Source organism: Oncorhynchus mykiss, chromosome 12 (genome assembly GCF_013265735.2).
Source record: "Oncorhynchus mykiss isolate Arlee chromosome 12, USDA_OmykA_1.1, whole genome shotgun sequence".
NCBI classification, from domain to species: domain Eukaryota; kingdom Metazoa; phylum Chordata; class Actinopteri; order Salmoniformes; family Salmonidae; genus Oncorhynchus; species Oncorhynchus mykiss.
The window spans coordinates 15,780,607-15,795,903 of record NC_048576.1 but is presented as its reverse complement, the minus strand read 5'-3'; the positions used below and the strand labels follow the sequence as shown (position 1 = coordinate 15,795,903).

Sequence of the window (15,297 nt, the reverse complement as noted above, 5' to 3'; positions counted from 1 at the left end):
TTCCATCAGCAAGGGCATTGAAGATGAAACATGGCTGGGTCTTTCAGCATGACAATGATCCCAAACACACCGCCCGGGCAACAAAGGAGTGGCTTCGTAAGAAGCATTTCAAGGTCCTGGAGTGGCCTAGCCAGTCTCCAGATCTCAACCCCATAGAAAATCTTTGGAGGGAGTTGAAAGTCTGTGTTGCCCAGCAACAGCCCCAAAACATCACTGCTCTAGAGGAGATCTGCATGGAGGAATGGGCCAAAATACCAGCAACAGTGTGTGAAATCCTTGTGAAGACTTACAGAAAATGTTTGACCTCTGTCATTGCCAACAAAGGGTGGATAACAAAGTATTGAGATAAACTTTTGTTATTGACAAAAGTTGTTACTTATTTTCCACCATAATTTGCAAATAAATTCATTAAAAATCCTACAATGTGATTTTCTGGATTTTTTTTCTCATTTTGTCTGTCATATTTGAAGTGTACCTATGTTGAAAATTACAGGCCTCTCTCATCTTTTTAAGTGGGAGAACTTGCACAATTGGTGGCTGACTAAATACTTTTTTTGCCCCACTGTATGTTCACTATGGTGCATCAAGTTTTTTGGAACCTCTCTAGCAAGCTGATAATAAACAATTATTAATTTAAGATTGACTTCGAGTGTCCCTGTGTTGTATTTCCACAACAAATATAAAATTATCACATTGGCAGCTTTCATAATTGTATAGACACCTGTTTCCCTCGCCTCCATTTAACATCTATGGATTGTTCCCACTAATCTCTTGCACACAAGTCTCGTTTGTTTGCTGTTTCCATGGACGCACTGCGGCTAGGTCAAATAAGTACACAAAGAAACAACATGTCCCACAATGCAGTTTGGATGCGGAAGAGAAGGAAACAACTTCCAGTTGATCGGCATTAGCGTCACGGCAGCAACGTTAGTGTCCCGGGAGCAGCATTAAGACTTTCGGTTTTCTGATTTTGTCTTCAAAATAAAAGTACCACGGTATGTGTATGATCCAAAATAAATAAAACATGCAGCTTTCCATAGGGCATTATGCTAAAATAACGTTACAAAATTATAACTACATCGGGGAAATATCTAAACTAAAGATAATTACTACTTTATATAAGATTATATTATAAGGTGGAGCACATTGAGAAATGGCAGGAGCTTAAGTAAATTAATGTAAAGAAAATAATATTCTAGAGACCCTACTGATCTTGCACTGGAATCTACCCAGTAGCCATTTCTACTCCACCCATTCCATTGGTCCAAATGCAGGGCACCCAAGTGGCACAGCATTCTAAGGCACTGTAACTCAGTGCAAGAGGCATCACTACAGTCCAGGCAATTCCAGGCTGAATCACATCTGGCTTTGAATGTGAGTTCCATAGGGAACCACACAACTGGCCTAGCATTGTCCAGGGTAGGCCATCATTGTAAATAAAAATGTGTTCTTAACTGACTTCCTAGTTAAATAAAATGGAAATAATGCACTGTAGGCCTATAAATTACATATTGTCTTATATAGAAAAATGTTTCTATGTGCCGATGTAAAAGTGTTGTTGGGAATACTCAGTAGGGTTTGTATAATCTATATGTGGTGTTATTTCATGGGGCTTTGAGTAATGCAGAGTGTTGCTGGCCTTTTACTTCATCCATTCCATTGGCCACAATATGAATCACTGTATATGAAATACTCTGTATTATTGAGAGCCCCATGAAATGACACCATATATACATTCTACAGACCCTATTGAGTATCCCCTACAACACCTTTACTGTGGCACCCAGAATAGATTTAGCTGTATAAGCCAATATGTATTAAATATACAGTGATTCACATTGTGGCCTTTCATTTGACCTTGGAACATGTTTTAAAACCGACATTTAATGCAAATGTCACTTAAATATGAATAAATAAGATTCATTGTTTATGTTTAGCTAATTATATTTCATATATCATGAATAAATACAGGTTATTGACATGGTTCTACTATTACATGGGGAACTTTTATTTTGACAAACTTCAAAATTCCATGACCAGGATGTACCTTTTTAGTGTTTCTGACGAGCCGCTGATATGATCAGCTGACAGTTCATTCGTGTTGTTATTGTGCTCGCTATCTAGCGTATATAACGAAGTAATTTAGGGTTGCTAGCTTGCTAGCGGTCGAAATTGGTGTTAATACTGTGGTTCATTTTAATTTTCAATGTGTTTCTCGTAGATTTAAAAAGTGGTATAGTTACACATATTTATTTGACTAACGTTAGTCGTGATATCAAAGGAGCTGTCACTCCTATTTAGCTCTCGTGCAGGATGACTTCTCGGCGACCGGACAATTTTGACGGTTTAGGTTACAGAGGTATTGAGGATCCTGCTTACAGTGGGGGCTACAGTGGAAGGTCATTTAATAATTCTTCTAGTGTGGACCTGCAGAATTGGGTAACAACACCGCCAGATATTCCAGGTAGCCGAAATTTACATTTTGGTGAACGCACGCCCCAATTTGAGGCGGCCCCTGCAGCACCTGGTGCTGAAGATACTCTGCCCACAGCTCCTCCATCCGGTAGGGGACATCATTTCCGCAACGCTGACCATTTTCATTCACTACAATGACTACGACACGAAATCGTCACTGTGTCATGAGTGTTTGAATGTGAAATCACTCAACTTTCAACTAGCTAGCTAGCTAGTCCTGAGAATATTAGAGTCAGTGTCAACAATTTGGACTTTACATTACCGACAGTAACTTATGCGACATACTTAAACTTTAGCGTAACGTTACGTGTCTAGGTACCACAAAAATACGTTTAACTTTCTTTGACTTCGCCCTGAAATCCACGTTTACAATCAGTTACCATTCATATAAATGATTCCTGTGCAGGATAGGGATTCAATGACATTAAAGTACACAAACACTGAAGAGAGCACAAACTACTGTAGGCCTAGCATAGATCTCTGTTTTTAAACTGTTTTATGAGGCACTGTTCTTGATTGCATGTACTATTGCGCTGATAGAATCCAACCAACTCATAACAACAAGTCCAGAATTACCTACAAGAAGTAAAGAATTAAATATTGACAGGACTTCCTTTCAAAGCATCAATGATGAAATAACAAAAACAGAAACTTGGCATTTGAGCAGACCTACCACCATTTTGGGGTTCAGACAATACCCTACAGATAGAGAGGGAGTGTAGTGTAGACCTACAGTAGGAGCATTTCTCAAGTAGGCGGATGAGTCATAAAGTAGCTTTCCTGGTTATTTGCGCTTTTAGGTGCATTTGTGAACATTGATTGATGTCAATCACACTACAGGGTAAATCCACTTGAATTAAATCCCTTTTTGACAGTATTCCTTTTTTGATTCAAAACTTTCCATTGATGTTTGCCCGTGGAAGAAGTGGTCAAAAAGGGACTTTTTGGACATGAATGCCAAAACATTAATGAGATAAACGTTCTCAAAATTGACCCATTTTGCGTAACATACCATGAGACATCCATGTCTTCTTCAATGGAAAATATAAACAGTTGAATTTGATGTCATTTAAAAGCTTACAAACAGTTTTGTCAAAAACCTTAAACCATTAACATCAATTATCTAACAATGCGTAAATTAAAAACGTTTTCATGTTCGCTTAGACCCTATTTCACATCATGAGGTTTTTCTGTTGTGCCCACCATCGGTTGAGACACAAGATGCTCTTCCAGTGATGAAGACAACGATGAGACAGCCTAAAGGGAGGAGGAAAATAACCTGTCCCTCAACAAAACAAAAGAGCTGATTGTGGACTACAGGAGACTGCAGAGAGAGCACTCCCCCATCCACATCAACAAGTCTGCAGTGGATTGGGTCAACGTCAACAGTGAAGAGGCAACTCCGGGATGCTGGCCTTCTAGGCAGAGTTCCTCTTTCCAGTGTCCGTGTTCTTTTGCCTATCTTTTTATTATTTTTTTTCATCCCTTTTTCATGGTATCCAATTGGTAGTAGTTACAGTCTTGTCTCATCGCTTGAACTCCCGCACAGACTCGGGAGAGGCGAAGATTGAGAGCCATGCGTCCTCCGAAACACAACCCAACCAAGCCGCACTGCTTCTTGACACAATGCCCATCCAACTCCCGCACAGACTCGGGAGAGGCAAAGATTGAGAGCCATGCGTCCTCCGAAACACAACCCAACCAAGCCGCACTGCTTCTTGACACAATGCCCATCCAACTCCCGCACAGACTCGGGAGAGGCAAAGATTGAGAGCCATGCGTCATCCGAAACACAACCCAACCAAGCCGCACTGCTTCTTGACACAATGCCCATCCAACTCCCGCACAGACTCGGGAGAGGCAAAGATTGAGAGCCATGCGTCCTCCGAAACACAACCCAACCAAGCCGCACTGCTTCTTGACACAATGCCCATCCAACTCCCGCACAGACTCGGGAGAGGCAAAGATTGAGAGCCATGCGTCCTCCGAAACACAACCCAACCAAGCCGCACTGCTTCTTGACACAATGCCCATCCAACCCAGAAGCCAGCCGCACCAATGTGTCGGAGGAAACACTATATACCTGGCGACCTGGTCAGCGTGCACTGCGCCCGGCCCGCCACAAGAGTCGCTAGTACGTGATGAGGCAAAGATATCCCTGCCGGCCAAACACTCCCTAACCTGGACAACTCTGGGCCAAGAAGCAGTGCGGCTTGGTTGGGTTGTGTTTCGGAGGACGCATGGCTCTCAATCTTTGCCTCTCCCGAGTCTGTGCGGGAGTTGGATGGGCATTGTGTCAGCTAGCACTGCGATGCAATGCCTTAGACCACTGCTCCACTCGGGAGGCCTTAATCTTTTCTTTTCTTTTTAATGGCCAGTCTGAGATATGGCTTTTTCTTTGCACCTCTGCCTAGAAGGCTAGCATCCCGGAGTCGCCTCTTCACTGTTGACGTTGAGACTGTTGTTTTGCAGGTACTATTTAATGAAGCTGCCAGTTGAGGACTTGTGAGGCGTCTGTTTCTCAAACTAGACACTCTAATGTACTTGTCCTCTTGCTCAGTTGTGCACCGGGGCTTCCCACTCCTCTGTCTATTCTGGTTAGAGCCAGTTTGCTGTGTTCTGTGAAGGGAGTAGTACAAAGCATTGGACCAGATCTTTAGTTTCTTGTCAATTTCTCGCATGGAATAGCCTTCATTTCTCAGAAGAAGAATAGACTGACGAGTTTCAGAAGAAAGGTCTTTGTTTCTGGCCATGTTGAGCCTGTAATCGAACCCTCACGAGTTAAAGAAGAAAGGTCTTTGTTTCTTCCCATTTTGAGCCTGTAATCGAACCACAAATGCTGATGCTCCAGATACTCAACTAGTCTAAAGAAGGCCAGTTCTATTGCTTCTTTAATCAGAACAACAGTTTTCAGCTGTGCTAATATAATTGCAGAAGGGTTTTCTAATAATCAGTTAGCCTTTTAAAATGATAAACTTGGATTAGCTAACACAACGTGCCATTGGAACATAGGAGTGATGGTTGCTGATAATGGGCCTATGTAGATATTACATTTAAAAATCTGCCGTTTCCAGCTACAATAGTCATTTACAACATTAACAATGTCTACACTGTATTTATGATCAATTTGATGTTATTTTATTGGACAAAAAAATAGCTTTTCTTTCAAAAAGAAGGACGTTTCTAAGTGACCCCAAACTTTTGAACAGTAGTATGTGTATGTTTATATCATCCAGTCTCTAACATTGCTCGTTCTGATATTTCCGATAATTTTGTGTGTATTCTTTTTTATTTTATTGCTAAGTATTACTGCACTGTTGGAGCTAGAAACTCAAGCATTTCGCTGCACCTGCAAATCTGTGTACACGACTAATAACATTTGAGGAGGGTTTGCGTGTCTTGGTGACTTTACACCTCCGACTAATACGTGTGCTTCCCCCAGTGAGGCTGTGACCCTTGCACTATACTTGATGCTCTGCTTGTTTGTTGACAATAAACACATTTCGAAGAGTCTAATTTCTCAGCTACTTAGCCTATGATGCTCAAAATATTGAGTGACTTGCATGACTATGACTTATTTATGTATAACAATAAATAAGGTTTTCCATTAAATGTTGCTGTTAGATATTCATTCACATGTATATGTTCTTTCTCTTTCAGAGCAGTTGAACAGATTTGCTGGATTTGGTATCGGGCTTGCAAGGTAATTAATTCAATGTTTCAGTAATTCAGTGGTAGTTTAGTAGTAAAGAGATGACTATGATCCATCTTGACTTCTAAAGGAAAGTAAACATTTACATTAAACAAACCATTTCCGTCATTAAACATTATATATACAGTCAAAGTGTTTGGGAAAAGGAAAGCAGTAAGCCAATACAGTGCATTCGGAAAGTATTCAGACCCCTTGACTTTTTCCACATTTTGTTATGTTACAAGCTTATTCTAAAATGGATTTTTAAAAAAAATCCTGCTCATCTATCTACACACAATACCCCATAATGACAAAGCAAATTTAGAAATGTTTGCTAATTTATAAAATAAAATTTAAAAAATGAAATATCACATTTGCATAAGTATTCAGACCCTTTACTCAGTACTTTGTTGAAGCACCTTTGGCAGTGATTACAGCCTCAAGTCTTCTTGTGTATGATGCTACAAGCTTGGCACACCTGTATTTGGGGAGTTTCTCGCATTCTTCTCTGCAGATCCTCTCAAGCTCTGCCAGGTTGGATGTGGTGTGTCGCTCCACAGATATTTTCAGGTCTTTCCAGAGGTGTTCGATTGGGTTCAAGTCTGGGCTCTGGCTGGGCCACTCAAGGACATTAGGAAGCTTGTCCCGAAGCCACTTCTGCATTGTCTTGGCTGTGTGCTTAGGGTCGTTGTCCTGTTGGAAGGTGAACCTTCACCCCAGTCTGAGGTCCTGAGCACTCTGGAGCATGTTTTCATCAAGGATCTCTCTACTTTGTTCCATTCATCTTTCCCTTGACATCATTCCCTGCCGCTGACAAACATCCCCACAGCATGAGGCTGCCACCACCATGCTTCACCGTAGGGATGGTGCCAGGTTTTCAACAGACGTGACGCTTGGAATTCAGGCCAGAGAATCTGACCAGAGAATCTTGTTTGTCATGGTCTGAGAGACTATTAGTTGCTTTTTGGCAAACTCCAAGCGGGTTGTCCTGTGCCTTTTACTGAGGAGTGGTTTCCGTCCGGCCACTCTACCATAAAGGCCTGATTGGTGGAGTGCTGCACAGATGGTTGTCCTTCTGGGAGGTTATCCCATCTCCACAGAGGAACTCTGGAGCTCCCTGACCAAGGCCCTTCTCTCCCGATTTCTCAGTTTGGCCAGGCGGCCAGCTCTAGATGGTGGTGCCAAACTTATTCTATTTAAGAATTATTGAAGCCACTTTGTCATTGGGACCATCAATGCTGCAGACATTTTTTGGTACCCTTCGCAAGATCTGTGCCTCGACACAATCCTGTCTCGGAGCTCTACGGACAATTATTTTGACCTCATGGCTTGGTTTTTGCTCTGACAGGTGTGCCTTTCCAAATCATGTCCAATCAATTGAATTTACCACAGGTGGAGTCCAATCAGGTTGTATAAACATCTCAAAGATGATCAATGGAAACAGGATGCACCTGAGCTCAATTTACAGTCTAATAACAAAGGGTCTGAATACTTGTGTCAATAAAGTATTTCTGTTTTTATATGTCATAATTTTTCAAATAAGGCTGTAATGTAACACAATGTGGAAAAAGTCTAGGGGTCTTAATAATTCCGAATGCACCGTATGTACAGAGCATGGTTGGCTGAGAGAAATTTATTATAAAATTATTGCGGGGGCTGTCTTGTTAGTCTTCAGTGGTGCTTTTGACATTATCGATCGTAGTCTGCTGCTGGAAAAACGTATGTGTTATGGCTTTACACCCCCTGCTATATTGTGGATAAAGAGTTACTTGTCTAACAGAACACAGAGGGTATTCTTTAATGGAAGCCTCTCAAATATAATCCAGTTAGACTCAGGAATTCCCCAGGGTAGCTGTTTAGGCCCCTTGCTTTTTTCAATTTTTACTAACGACATGCCTCTGACTTTGAGTAAAGCCAGAGTGTCTTTGTATGCGGATGACTCAACGCTGTACACGTCAGCTACTACAGTGACTGAAATGACTGCAACACTCAACAAAGAGCTGCAGTTAGTTTCAAAGTGGGTGGCAAGGAATAAGTTAGCCCTAAATATTTCTAAAACTAAAAGCATTGTATTTGGAACAAAACACTCACTTAACCCTAAACCTCAACTAAATCTTGTAATAAATAATGTGGAAATTAGTAGCTAAGATGGGGAGAAGTCTGTCTATAATAAAGCGATGCTTTGCCTTCTTAACATCAATATCAGCAAGGCAGGTTCTACAGGCCCTAGTTTTGTCGCACCTTGACTACTGTTCAGTCGTGTGGTCAGGTGCCACAAAAAAGGACTTAGGAAAATTGCAATTGGCTCAGAACAAGGCAGCACGGCTGGCCCTTGGATCTACACAGCGAGCTAATATTAATCATATGCATGTCAATCTCTCCTGGCTGAAAGTGGAGGAGAGATTGACTTCATCACTACTTTTATTTATGAGAGGTATTGAATGTTGACATGACATGTTGAATGCACTGAGCTGTCTGTCTAAACTACTGGCACACAGTAGTGGCACACACAACTACTTGGACACCCATGCATACCCCACAAGACATGCTACAAGAGGTCCCTTCACAGTCCCCAAGTCCAGAACAGACAATGGGAGGCACACAGTACTACATAGAGCAATGACTACATGGAACTGACGCAAGCAGTAAAATTATATTTTAAAAAACAGATAAAAAAAACAAACACCTTATGGAAAAGTGAAGCAACACAAACATTGGGATAGACACACACACACACACACACACACACACACACACACACACACACACACACACACACACACACACACACACACGATAACATACACACTATACATACACATGAATTTAGTACTGTAGATATGTGGTAGTGGTGGAGTAGGGGCCTGAGGGCACACAGTGTGTTGTGAAATATGTGAATGTATTGTAATGTTTTTTTAAATTGTATAAACTGCCTTAATTTTGCTGGACCCCAGGAAGGGTAGATGCTGCTTTGGCAGCAGCTAAAGGGGATCCATAATAAATACAAAAACAAATGTACAGTGCCTTCAGAAAGTATTCATTACCCTCAACTTATTCCACAATTTGTTTTGTTTCAGCCTGAATTCAAAATGCATGTGAAAACAATCGGATTTAATCCATCTACACACATTATGCCATAATCACAAATTAAAAACATGTTTTTAGAAATGTTTGCTAATTTATTGAAAATCAAATACAGAAATATCACGTTTACAGAGTGAAAAGAAGAGAACCTGTACAGAACAAAAATATTCCAAAACATGCATCTTGTTTGCACAAGGCACTACAGTAATACTACACAAAGGAATTCACTTTTTGGGCTGAAAACAAAGTGTTATGATTGAGGCAAATCCAATACAACACAATACTGAGTACCATTCTCTATATTTTCAAGCATACTGGTGGCTGCATCATGTTATGAGTATGCTTGTAATCGTTAAGGACTAGGGAGTTTTTCAGTTTAAAAAAATAATCAGACTGGAGCTAAGCACAGGCAAAATCTTAGAGGAAAACCCAGTTCAATCTGCTTTCCACCAGACACTGGGAGATGAATTCACCTTTCAGCAGGACAATAACCTGAAACACAAGGCCAAATCTACACTGAATTGCTTACCAAGAAGACAGTGAATATTCCTGTGGCCGAGTTACAGTTTTGACTTAAATCTACTTGCAAATCTATGCAAGACCTGAAAATGTTTGTCTAGCAATGATCAACAACCAATTTAACAGAGCTTGAAGACTATTGAAAAGAATAATGGGAAAATGTTTCACAATCCAGGTGTGGAAAGCTCTTAGAGACTTACCCAGAAAGACTCACAGCTATAAAAGCTGCAGAGCATGCTGTGCTTCTACAAAATATTGAGTCAGGTGTGAATACTTATGAAAATGTGTTAGTATTGTGGAGTAACTACAATGTTGTTGATCTATCCTCAATTTTTTCCTATCACAGCCATTAAATGCTGTGACTGTTATAAAGTCAACATTGTCCTCATAGTGAAATCCCTGAGCGGTTTCCTTCCTCTCTGGCAACTGAGTTAGGAAGGATGCCTGTATCTTTGTAGTGACTGGGTGTTTTGATACACCATCCCAAGTGTATTTAATAAATTCACCATGTTCAAAGGGATATTCAATGTCTGCTGAATCTCAATTGAATCCATTTTAAAATCAGGTCGTAACACAACAAAATGTGGAAAAAGTCAAGGGGTGTGAATACTTTCTGAAGGCACTGTGTTCACACCATGTCTTCTTCTTCCAGTCTCTTTACTGAAAATGTCCTGGCTCACCCTTGCATTGTGTTTCGTCGTCAGTGCCAGGTAAGCCTACGGTCAGCCATGTAGTATATGCCAGAATTCACATGTTCAGAGTCTGTATGTGTTCCATCCTTAGGCTTTGGTGTACTCTGTTGACTCAAATCTTTCTACAATACAGTAAATAAATCTTCATGGGTGTATCACAGTTGCCCATTATAATGCTACTTACGGTTTCACCTCCAGTGTGCTTGAAGTAAGTATTTAATGAACTAAGTTGAAGTAAGTAGTAATAATAAATAAATAATGTTTGTTTGTGGCTTCCAGGTCAATTATCACGCCAGGTGCTACCATCTGTCCCCATTGACTGCTATCAGTGTGATGTATAATGTCACCAAGAGTCAGGTAGTAAATGCTTTTCACAAACCCAAAACCCAACATTCACAAATGGGCCTAACAAATATCACCACAAAAAATGTTCAAAAGATGTTGAAAATGTGGATTTTGGGCTAACATGTTTTAATGCCGGTATATTTTTGTGAATTGTCTGCTTGCAGGGTCCTAAGGCCTTATGGAAAGGAATGGGCAGCACCTTTGTGGTACAGGGAGTCACATTGGGAACAGAAGGCATCATAAGTGAATGCACTCCACTACCACGGTATGTGTTTACTGTTGGAGGATATTTGAGACAAGAAAACTAGCCAATGGGAATATTGCTTATATTAGTCATTGCCTTTAGTCCTCGCCTGATCGCCCACCATATCTTTGACAAGACTTCGACAAACAAAAATAAAATGTTTGTATTGCTGTTGATAAAAATCGAGCACAACATCAATAGCAAGTCATCCTTTTAAATGGCGTTAGGTGTCAAACTTCCACTCACAATGTGGCCTCTAGCCACTACCAGAACATGCTGGAGGTAGGTGATTATACTCAAGAGAGGCCATATCTATCAGCTCCCAAGGGTTCCAGTGAGATGATCACAAAGTTCCATTACCAAAATCGAAGACCACTAACAGCTTTAAATGAATGGGAAAAAAACGGCATGAAACAAACTATAGAGTATACTTCAAAAATAAGTGTTCAAACAATACAATAACTAGTTTAAACCAACCTTTTTTTATTCTTAAAAATCTGAATTATGTTAAATCACCTTGTTTGAAATAAATGAACACTGTTACTTACCTGGTACCTTGGATAGAGGACTGACTATGCTTGTTTGTTTGTTCTCAGAGAACTCTCCCACAAATGGAACCCCAAGCAAGTTATTGGGCATTTGGCTCTGAAAGGGTAATAACATTTATTTTCTTTCCTAAATAATGAATGGTTTTTATACTGTAACTTACAAGTAACAGTATGGTAAGTGATCATTTAATTGCATAACTATAGAGTGCATATTCATATGTATAAAAAAGTGTGCAGGGTAATAGAGAAGGGACTTTACATTTAGTAGATGCTGTTATCAGATGGTGCTGATATCTTTATTTCAGTAGAATGCTTTGATCTTATGACCAGTCATTGTGTATCTCCTTTTTACAGTTTGACCTGTGTGGTTGCCATGCCATTTTACTCAGCAAGCCTCATTGAAACTGTGCAGGTGAGTGTGTCCATACTTCATACTTACTATATATGGATGATGATCCCTTTGTGGTCTGTTGTATTTTGGCTGTCCTTATCTTGTCCATCTGTATCTTCTAAAACTCCCCTTCACTTTCTAACTGACTTTGGGTGAGTTTCCCAACAACATAAAGATAATCTTGAGTGTGAAGATCATCGTTCGTCCATTGTCTAATAAAGATAAATATGACTTCATGTTTTTGCGAAACTCAACCTTTTAACAGTATCAAAGAATCAGTAAATGTATCCATTCCTTCACAGAGCTGGTCTTTTCAATCCAAACACACATGCAGAGATAATTTCAGATCATTCTGTATTAACCATGAAATATGCACCACACCCATAGTGTCCCTTTTTGTGTGTCCCCAGAGTGAGATCATCCGGGACAACCCTGGAATCCTGGACTGTGTGAAGGAGGGTGTGGGCCGGGTCATGGGAATGGGCGTCCCCCACAGCAAGCGCCTGCTGCCACTATGGGGTCTCATGCTCCCCACCATGCTCCACGGGGTCCTCCACTATGTGGTGAGCTCCACCGTGCAGAGGCTGGTTCTCTTCCTCCTGCGCCGGAAGAGTCCGGCCAAGCAGCCCGTGGACGGCTCGGAGACGGTCCAGACCATGCTGGATGCTTACTTCCCAGAACTCATGGCTAGTTTTGTGGCCAGTCTGTGTGCCGATGTCCTCCTCTATCCGCTGGAGATGGTGATGCACAGGCTCCACATCCAGGGCACGCGCACCATCATCGACAACACAGACCTGGGCTTTGAGGTCCTGCCCATCAACACGCAGTATGAAGGCATCTGGGACTGTGTAAATGTGATCCGGCGAGAGGAGGGAGCCCTGGGATTCTACAAAGGCTTCGGCTCCATCGTGGTGCAGTACTCGCTACACGCCGCCGTACTGCAGATCACCAAAGTGATCTATTCCACCTTGCTGCAAAACGCTTAAAGAAAAACAATGCAAAATATTCCTAAATGTTAGTTTGACTTGGTGGTTGCCCCTTTGAAACCCTGTTTTTTTTCATGCCAGTCTGGGTTGTGCTCATTCTGGAAAAGGTTGTCATTTTCAAAAAAACTAAAATACCAAAAGATGGCTTGATTATTTTTTCTGTCCAGAAGCACATTTCGAGTGTTTTGCCGAGAATGGTGTCCCTAATTGTCAGCACTTCCACTGTGTCACAAAGCACTGAATAATAAATCATATGTACTATGATACATGGAATCAATAAATATCCCCAATGGTCATAGAAGGAAATACACTTAACTTGCATCTGTCAAACTAACTCACCCTGGCGTCATTTATGTGAATTATCAGTCGGTAGTCTTCTCTGCAAATCACACGATTTTTCTGGTGTATCTCATCTGAAAGAATCTAATTTCTACATTGTATGAATGTGCCAATTTGTTGCTTTTGTGTTTGTTAGCACTAGCAGAGGATGGGTTGTGCCAATTTATCCAGAAATGTATGTACAGAAAGTCTTTCAATTATTATTTGCTTTACGAGTGACAATATATGTTTGTAGGTATCAGTAGCTGTGCGTGGGTAAAATCACTGGAGAAGACAGAAAAAAATCCATATTACAACCTATGTGTTGCTATGTAAGCTGTTTGTTCATATCCCTTGCGACAGTGATATATAGGCCTAAAGGCCGAGACAAGAAGAAGACACAGTGGCAGAATAAATTCAACCACACCGTATTTTCATCACAACCCGGAGAGCACCATTCACAGTTGAGCTTGCTCAGTTTAGCTCAACGCTGATTGGCTTCCCTTGCATTCAATGCTAAGGGCGGCAACAATGTCATACTCTTTTGGACCAGACAGCATCAGATAGATGGCCTACACATACAGAGACAGAGGGGTGCTGTTTCGTTCGCTCGGTTTGCTTTGAGATACTTTTGTATAGTGGATGTGGACACACCTTCAAATTAGTGGATTAGTAAAATGGCCTTACTGAAGAGCTCAGTGACTTCCAACGTGACACCGTCATAGGATGCCACCTTTCCAACAAGTCAGTTCGTCAAATTTCTGCCCTTCTAGAGCTGCCCTGGTCAACTGTAAGTGCTGTTATTGTGAAGTGGAAACATCTAGGAGCAACAACGGAGCAGCAGTGAAGTGGTAGCCCACACAAGCTCACAGAACGGGACCGCCGAGTGCTGAAACACATAGCACGTAAAAATGGTCTGTCCTCGGTTGCATCTCTCTCTACCGAGTTCAAAACGGCCTCTGGAAGCACAATAACTGTTTGTCAGGAGCTTCATGAAATGGGTTTCCATGGCCGAGCAGCCGCACACAAGCGTAAGTTCACCATCGGCAATACCAAGTGTCGGCTGGAGTGGTGTAAAGCTCGCCGCCATTGGACTCTTGAGCAGCGGAAATGCATTTGCTGGAGTGATAATCACGCTTCACCATCTGGCAGTCCGACGGACGAATCTGGGTTTGGCAAATGCCAGCAGAACACTACCTGCCCCAATGCATATTGCCAACTAAAGTTTGGTGGAGGAGGAATAATGGTCTGGGGCTGTTTTTCATGGTTCAGGCTAGGCCCCTTGGTTCCAGTGAATGGAAATCTTAATGCAACAGGATACACTGACATTCTAGATGATTCTGTGCCTCCGACTTTGTGGCAACAGTTTGGGGAAGGCCTTTTCCTGTTTCAGCAAGACAATGCCCGTGCACAAAGCGAGGTCCATACAGAAATGGTTTGTCGAGATCGGTGTGTAAGAACTTGACTGGCCTGCACAGAGACCTGACCTCAGCCCCATCGAACACCTTTGGGATGAATTGTAACGCTGACTGTGAGCCAGGCCTAATCGCCCAACATCAGTGCCCGACCTCACTAATGGTTTTGTGGCTGAATGGAAGCAAGTCCCCGCAGCAATGTTCCAACATCTATGTGTAAAGCATTCCCAGAAGTGGAGGCTGTTATAGCAGCAAAGGGGGGACCAACTCCATATTAATGCCTATGATTTTGGAATGAGATGTTCAACAAGCAGGTGTGAACATACTTTTGGTCATGTGTACATTCAGCCTCTTGCGAATTAAAAAGAGCATTATGAAGAGCATTATGAAACACAGACCAAAGAAAAAAGAGACCAAAGAAGAAAAAAAAGAAAAAATGATTGGTCAGTTTATTTGGGAAGCCTGGCTTACTTTGTCATCCATGAATACATGCCACTGGTAGGTATGTAGTATCAAGTTGTTCACATTTTGGTATTCACAGAGTACATTACAAATGAACAGTACATTATGAACAGTATGTAGTGTGAGA

At 41.5% G+C, this 15,297-nt stretch overlaps 1 protein-coding gene across 1 annotated transcript; it reads left to right on the top strand.

The window, feature by feature from the left end:
• The first annotated feature begins 2,072 nt into the window (after window positions 1-2,072).
• LOC110537049 (solute carrier family 25 member 46) lies at window positions 2,073-13,273 on the top strand. The gene is made up of 8 exons (XM_021622764.2): window positions 2,073-2,563; window positions 6,136-6,178; window positions 10,422-10,479; window positions 10,741-10,818; window positions 10,971-11,071; window positions 11,647-11,703; window positions 11,953-12,010; window positions 12,400-13,273. The coding sequence occupies exons 1-8, from the start codon at window positions 2,314-2,316 to the stop codon at window positions 12,973-12,975; spliced, it is 1,221 nt and encodes a 406-aa protein (XP_021478439.1). The 5' UTR covers window positions 2,073-2,313; the 3' UTR covers window positions 12,976-13,273.
• The last annotated feature ends 2,024 nt before the right edge of the window (window positions 13,274-15,297 follow it).